Source organism: Triticum aestivum, chromosome 2A, assembly GCF_018294505.1.
Source record: "Triticum aestivum cultivar Chinese Spring chromosome 2A, IWGSC CS RefSeq v2.1, whole genome shotgun sequence".
NCBI classification, from domain to species: Eukaryota; Viridiplantae; Streptophyta; class Magnoliopsida; order Poales; family Poaceae; genus Triticum; species Triticum aestivum.
In genome coordinates, this window is record NC_057797.1 from 570,555,213 (window position 1) to 570,563,388 (window position 8,176).

At 47.3% G+C, this 8,176-nt stretch overlaps 1 protein-coding gene across 1 annotated transcript; it reads right to left on the reverse strand.

Annotated features, from left to right (window-relative positions):
- Positions 1–6,883: 6,883 nt before the first annotated feature.
- Positions 6,884–7,654, reverse strand: LOC123185597 (heavy metal-associated isoprenylated plant protein 16). Its single transcript, XM_044597453.1, has 2 exons — positions 7,513–7,654; positions 6,884–7,373 (listed from the first exon to the last, which is right to left on the reverse strand). Exons 1-2 carry the CDS (start codon positions 7,516–7,518, stop codon positions 7,038–7,040), a joined length of 342 nt encoding a protein of 113 aa, XP_044453388.1. The 5' UTR covers positions 7,519–7,654; the 3' UTR covers positions 6,884–7,037.
- Positions 7,655–8,176: the final 522 nt, after the last annotated feature.

Below are 8,176 nucleotides of genomic sequence, written 5' to 3' on the forward strand. Positions count from 1 at the left end.
GGAAAAGGACAAGCCCCTCCTCCTACTCAGAGCTAAGCTTAAATGACAAAATCACGAAGCCACCATGAAACAGATAGAGGCCAGACCATAGAAGCATTGCCTCAGATCAAGGCGAGCGGCACATCCCCGCAAGGGAACCCTACTAGGGGAGCTGCTGATCGCTCTGTCCCGCACCCTGGAATTTATCGTGTCACCATGATTTGCCGGTTGGAGTTACTACCGCACTGCTCATTAGGTTCACACCCAGCAGCCACCCCGATGTAGTGATGCCACTAGCCACCACCAAATGCAAGGGACTACTGCGGCAATGACACTAGTATATGTTTTGCGTTGCTCCCAGGTCGCCCACCAGGAGTGACACGAGAGCCTCTTCGCTTGTTATATCAACCGCCTACGTGCTCAAATATCTCCACATGACGGTATCACCTCATACATGAATTCCCTATGTGCTAATGGGCCGGGTGGTCTCTTTAAAGATCGGTTGGGTCGCGAGCCATCCGATTCAATCTGCACACGTGTTGATTGCAACATGATCCTTGTTGCAGAAACATCCCACAACAGGATCCTTGTTGCAAAAAAGCTCTGTGGCTCGTGCAACAAGAGCCGTCTTGCAATTGTGCAAAGCAAAAATCATCTTAGCTATCGCTGCCCTTGTTCACCGCCGCCATTTGCAACACAGTCGTTGCAACGGAGCGCGCAACGCCTCATCGAAGGAGCACACACAAGGGCACCGAACCATCGGATGGGCATGTGTCGGACCACACGGGCGTGCACAGAACGCGGGGCACGGCTGGCAACTGCCGATGCAGGCCGTTAGATCCATTCCACAGCGGCCGTGGCGCTCACCCTTAATTCTGAGCGGGGTGAGGCCTACGGCGACGGAATATGACGAGAGCGTAGTTCACCAGGCTCGCACAGGTGGTCGTGGATGATGGGAAAGCAGCGGCGGTGGTAAAACGACTGCTAATAGAGTGCTGGAATCAACCGCGGAGGACAAGCCTTTGCAACAATGATCTTGTTGCATTCTTTGCTTTGCAACAGGGGCCAAGTTGCAATGGTGTGGAGATGGTTACGGGCCGTCCGATCAGAAACGGATATGACGGAAGTGGATGCAGTCGACGCACACGGCTCCATCGGTCAGGTGAATGCTAGCATGTCCGATTAAAAAACTTGACGTAAAACTCTTGATTCGTACATGATGAATCTCTCGATAGATACTATATGTACGATGGTGATTTTGCCAGCACTCAGGAGAAAAGGCAAAGACCTTGTAGAGCTTAAATATATACGCTTATTTTTAGAGTGCTCTGGACTTTTTGACTGTGTGCATCTAACTATGTAGAGGCCGGGCTTTCTTCAATACGATTGTATCACCTCGATATATCTATTCAATGAAAAGTCCTTTATTGAAGAAAAAAATATGATGACTAGACGGTGCTTCCTATAAGAAAATAAAACGCGCAGAAATGGGGTAGCTAGAACAGAAGTTGTACACTTTCTTATAGAAAATAGACCCGTCTGATTGATTGCCGTGCTCGATCTCTGCAGCAGGTGGCTAATCCTTTTGTTTACAGTTGGGAATTATGGAGATGGGGACAATCTGATGCCGACAATCTTGCACTTCTGTTGTTCTTATGAATTTCTGGTCAGCAGTTTGGTTACTCCGCTCGTCGCCCTCGCATACCCACAAAGGCACTAATTTTTTTCAAAAAGAGGGGACAAAGGCACTAATTTAACATAAAACGAAGAAAACCAAGCGAAGACCCAAGAAAACCAGATCACTCTAAGAACCTTGAGAGATGGCCACTGTAAATCAAAGAAAAGGACGGCAGGAGGGCCACTCAACAGTGTGTATCTTTTTTCATCAGAAGAATCCATGGTCCTGTCGAAATGTTTGTTCAGATAACCATTCTCCTGTCCAAATGGCGATCTCATATGCTTATTCAGATATTTTGAGCATACATAGCTCAAACTATATTTTGGTCTTACTCGGATGGAATGTTTGACTGTTCATTTCCATTTGCTGGTTTACCGGATATACAGCCAGTATTATCGCCAAATCATCATATGATTAGGTTCATATAAAAATAATCATATGGACTGTAGATGACATAGTCCGTCACTACACTATGTGGGGCCGACGCACTATCAGTTGTGATGTTTGACTCCTCGTCCTCACCATACGAAGCTGCACATGCACAGGCACCAACCCCCAATCCACATCTCATCTGTGAACTTCACCCTTCGCCAAGAAGTAAGCGATTGAAATCCCTGATTTTGTTTCTCAAGCGACTCAGTGCTAAGATTCACATAACCTCGGCGTTTGCCTTTTTATTTTTTCCAATTCCAATGAATCAATAAACACGTGTACATCTAACTATGTAAGACTAGCCATAATGGAAGTAACTTCAGCAATAACATCAAATCCAACTCAGCATTTTTGCTTATGTGGCAATGATTTAATAAGGAGAGATGTAGTTTCAGTAACTTAGCTAGTTACTGTAACATCACATGTCTCAATACAATATGATTCTGTAACCTAATAAATGAAGCTTTGTATGTTATCACACTTATATTACTACCCACTATTAAGATAGTAACATAATCTAAGAAAATGTGTATGTTACTAGTGTATGTTACTTTTTATTGTGGCTAGTCTAAAGTTACATGCTGACAAAATTAAAGTACGTCAAAATCGTTGTTCTCTGGCAATTAATTACATCGTCCGACAGTTGCTGGGCTCTTCCTGGCAGACGACCATGTGCGGCGGCTGGTACTGGTGGTGGTAGTAGCTGGGCCGGTAGAAGTAGTACGGCGGCGGGTACGCGGGCACAGCAAGCACCGGCTTCGGATCATCCTTCTTCTCCTTTTTCTCCTCCGGCTTCTTCACTTCCTCGACCTTGATGAAATGTTGGTGTTGGAGGCAAGGCTAGAATGGTCTGGGTAGCAACTGATCGATCTTTTGCAGACGCAAATGAGCCAAGTGTCTAGCTTGTGATGATTTGGTGAAGGGGATAGCTGCCTTATACACATGCACGCAGTGGGCAGTTGAGCTCGCAGTGAGTAGACTAATACAAGTGCCCTAATGGTCAAGTAGAGGTAAGCGCGTCCTGATCACAGTCACATGTTCTCCTTGAATTTTCCAATCGGAGAAACATTAAACAATGACGAGATCTTAATTCCAGGATGAGGCGACCCACCCAATTATTGTCGATTGGCCACGAACGTTGCAGGCTTCTCCGAAGACGCGGTTGCGGACATAACCACCTAGACCCAGTCGATGGATCGGTTACTTAACATTAACATATTAGCATGAAACGGTGATCATGGTTGGATGGTTAGAGAGACTGTGGTATCCCAGTCCATCAGGGTTTAAATCCTCGTACTCGTATTTATTTCTGAATTTATTTCAGGACTTCCAGCGGCGCATCTGAACAGTAACATCTGAAAAAATAGTAAACAAATTTAAAAGGTTCTAAACTTCTTTTGTGATAAACATTGATGAATGTTTTAACTGCTTGTAAATTTTCACAGTCTTGTGTCAGCTGGACCCCAACTAGTCACACCCCAAGAGGGTATGTCATGGCACAAGGCGGGGGGCGACCAAATCCAGTCGAAGATGAATGTTAAGCGATGATGTGCTCAAAAATTGCTCGAGCATATCACTTTTTGTCGTGAGCAATACATTACAAGGCTTAATATTGTTTCTAGAGAGTGGCATTACCCAACCACATATCCTCACATAGACAATATATATTCTGGCAAATCTGGTTAAACAAATATGCTGCTCTTTCAGTTCACAAATATAAGATGTTCTAATTTTTTCTGAATTAGATGTGCATACACATGTTGTAGTGTCTTTGTTTACTCATTTCAGTCCATATTAAAATATCCAAAACATCTTATATTTGCGAACGGAGGGAGTAGCTCATTCATTAAAAAATCATTTCTTTTTCATATATGGGATAGTGCCTATTCATCAACTTATTGTTGTATGTTTCATTGTGTCATGTGTACTTACATATGATTGTGTTCTTTCAATGATTTAAGCATTGAAGCAACCGTGACATTATTGAGACAACCATGGACCTTTCTTGGACTCGTGGCGCCGATATTGTGAATCAATATATGATGATTTAGGGCATCTTCAACGCCAACCCGTAAATTTCCTCCTACATCCGTCTATAGACAAGGAAGACCAGTCCACGGGCACGAATGCGGAGGCGGTCATCCAACGATGTCCGCATACATTTCAAATACTATCCGGACTAAACGGACAAAATTCGTGTAAACAGGGCCGGATTTTCATGTAAACCGGAAGAGAATCGTGCAAACACAACGGTTTTCATATAAACATGATGCAATTCATCACATTTTAGACATACTTCAACTAAAAATGAGCCCGACTCTGGAGGTATAATTAATTTACATAATCTAAATGATTACCGGTGCCCGTTCCCCGTGTCCAGCCATGAGCCATGAGCCCTGAGAACTGAAACTTTGCCTTCTTCAGTTTCGCCTCGGCGCTCTCTAGCTCCGCCTCCCTAACTTCTACGTCCAGAGCCCCGGGAAGTGAAGTTGTCCGCCTCCACCTTGCCACCAAGCGGCTAATCGGCCAACGATGTTCAGCCCACCAAACTTGGCTTCAATGGGAGGGAAGGAGTGGTGGCCTTCTTGGGACCCGAGCAGCGGTGACTTACCATGCACTACTCTTCCTTGTTGCCGACGACGCCCACGGACGTGACGGCTTTGTGGTCGTGGCGGTGGGGCGCGACCGGGGCGGAGCCGACGATGTCCTCCTCCTTGCCGGTCTTGCTCCACACCTCGTCCGCCGCCTTGTTGAACTCCTTGTAAGCAACCTCGAGTTTCGCCTTACGTTAGCGGTACCGCCAGCTGGCGAGGCTGATCTCACGGGCGGAGCGCCACGACTCGAGTAGCTCCGCTTGCTCCGCCATGTCCGCGTCCGGCATGATCTTCCTGCCGGCATTGAGCCGCTCCTCCGCATGCTGGTGCTCCTGGAGATGCTAGAGGTTGTAGGCGGCGTCGGCCTACGCCTCCCGGATCTGCTCCTCCCGTTCCTCGCACACCATGTCCATGTAAATGGCGGCCATCTCCTTCTGCTCCGACGACAGTCCGTCCCAGAGAGCTTTGGAGCGCGAGGAGGGCATGGTTGGAGTGGTGCGGAAGAGGACAAAGGGACCATAGGAGGATGAATGCGGCTATGGCTGGGATGCAGTTTAGTATATACCGGGCGAATGATAATGGTGGGCGGCAGAGGAACGGACGGATGGCTCCGGAGTAGGATTGTCGGCAACCACGTGCATTAATGTGGGCGGCAGAGAAACGGATGGACAGTCGTGGTGTTATTTGAACGCGGAGCAGTCGCCTGCACCGTGAAGCGGTGCGGGTGGTTCTCTCGGTCGGCGTGCTGCTTCAATGTGGCAGCGATCCAGACGCCAGCAAAGCCCCCCCCCCACCCACCCACCTACCCACCCACCTACACACATTTTTCTTCGGTATGCGAGAGAAATTGCGTCTGGTCGCCCTGCGAATCAATACATGCACACGTTGGATGCCACAACACGTACAGACATCATGGTCCAAATATATACGGACGGTTTGAGGGTCGGCATTGAACATGCCCTAGCGTTCATAATCGGCAAATGATCAATATATGATGGCCTAGCTGTCATAATCTGCAAATTCCGATGGTCCACAAACTATTATATTTCAGACAGCGGTACGTCCTTAGCAAACAATAGGAAACGTTGCCAACTACACGTCTACACCATTAAATTGGCCATTGTGTTCAGCGGTGACATTTTCATGAACGCTTGATCCAATTCTTCTTTGGGCCCTGAAGTTAGTCGACATATTCACAACTTTGACCATCTTACTTCTTTGCAAAGATACGGTTGAAGATACTACTACTACTCTACTAGGTGTGTACAATAGTAAGAAATTCAGACAAAGTCACCAGAGACTACTTCAGTACTGGTTTACAGTCTGACTCTTCTCACGGTTAATTTGTTAGGTTGTAGTTCTATTTCTGCTGTAAATGTAAAACCAGAGCAACTGCGCAGCACTCTAATTACTGTGCGGTCTGTCATTTCCGGGCTCCTATAGTTATGTTGTGGAATTGGTTGCTCTGGTTGTATTGGGATTTCCAACTATTCCGTAAAGCTAGTATTAGGAGCTCGAAGTTTACTCTAGAGAGCAAACATTCCTAAATCCCGATCGATAGAGCAGTCTGGTTGCCGTGCTCGCTCCATCTCTGCAGTTGGTGGCCAATACTTTTGTTTAGAATTGGGAATTGTGGGGATGTGGACAATCTGATGCCAACAGTCTTGTACTTTTGTTACCGTCACGAGCTTGTGGTCAGTAATTTGGTTACTCTACTCTCGTCGCTGACCCGGCCCACCCCACTAACTGATGCAGCAAGACGAAGAAAACCGGGCCGAAGAAAACCAGGCCACTGTAAGAACATTGAAAGGAAGGTAGAGGGCCACTCGACTGCTGTGAAATCGGTGAAGAATTTTGAGTCTCTTTTCCTATGAAACTCTATGAAATCGCTGCAGACCTGAAACTATGGGTTTTGACAGTGCAGATCTTATTCAGTTTTTACGGGACCGCGGTTACATGGACCGCGGTTACGGGACCGCGGTTACCTGTATGTACTATCGTGCTGTCCTGTTTGGCTCCTCGTCCTCACCAGTCACCCTACACATCGGGCACATGGCCCAGCCCCAAACCACATGTCACATGTGGTTTATGAATGAACTTCATCTTCACCAAGAAGCAAGCGCCTGAGAACTGAGAATCATATAACCATGGAGTTTGCTTCGATTTCAAACTGGAAATTACCCAGACGAACTCGTAAATATATTGATACAGTATCTCTCGTCTTTTTCATTTCTTTCAATGAATTAATATACACGCGCGCATGTAGCTATTTGTAGTTGCTGACAAAAATCAAAATTAAAAGCACGTAAAAATCGCTCTCTCGCAGCTACATGCATGGTCCGGCAGTTACATGGTCAGAAGTAGAGCGGGTACTGGTGGGGGTAGTAGGAGCAGCTGGGCGGGTAGAAGTAGTACGGCGGCGGGTGCACGGGCTCTGGCTTCGGGTCCTCCTTCTTCTTCTCCTCCGGCTTCTTCACTTCCTCCACCTTGATGATTTGGGCGTGGCCGAGCTTCTTGCGGAGGCAGCTGACGAGGCACACCGGGTCGACGCCGTCGCCGACAACCTCCAGCTGGTCCCTGGCGTCGCCGGTAATCTCCATCGACGTCACCCCGGCTGCTCTGGCGGCCATTGTCAGTGCTTTGGACCGTCGTTTGTCGCACGACAAGCTCAACTGGATGACAATCTTTTGCTGCAACAAGAAGAAGGAGAAAAACAATCGATCAGTGGTATGCTTCAGCTTCAGAGTAATGTATTGCTTGCTCAAAATTAAGCTAGGTGCTAAACAAAGCAACACGAGAATGGGAGCAGAAACTGAATAAGTTCCTCACCTTCATTTTGGGCGCTGCTGGTTCGGCAGATGCTCCCTATCAATGAGAAATAGAAACTCGGAAAATGTTGCCGTTCAAGCGAGGCCACTGATCGATCTTCCGCAGTTGGCGTGGGTGTCTAGAGGCAGGAAGTGGCTTGTGATGATTTTGTGAAGGGGATGGATGCAGCCCCTGTCCTTATATACTGCACAAGCAAGCACTGGGCGTGGGCGTAGGAGCGATCCAACGCAGATTCGTAGCAGCAGCAGCACTGCAGCAGTTGAGCTCCGAGTGAGTAAACAAGTGTCCACCAACTGAGCAAGTAGCCATGCATGCATGTAAACGCGTCCTCGTCACATGCTCTCGGTCGAGTCCTCCGATCACACTGGCATTAGACAATACCGGCGTAGACCGACTCCATCAATGATCGGTAATGCTATTCCTACGCAAACTGTACGGAGTAGATTGCAACCAACCCGTGATCTTTGCTAACCATACGCTGATGGTGCTGGGTGTAGTGTGCGTAAAAAGTACGTACAACTTTTACGTACGAATGGCACTGCTCATCAATGATATATATTTTTGTTTCTGAAATATGCACTGGTGCAACGAAGGGGTTGCGAAGGGAATCTTGATTTCATCTGGCCTCACTTCATCTTCAAGACTGACCGGCAAACCACCCACA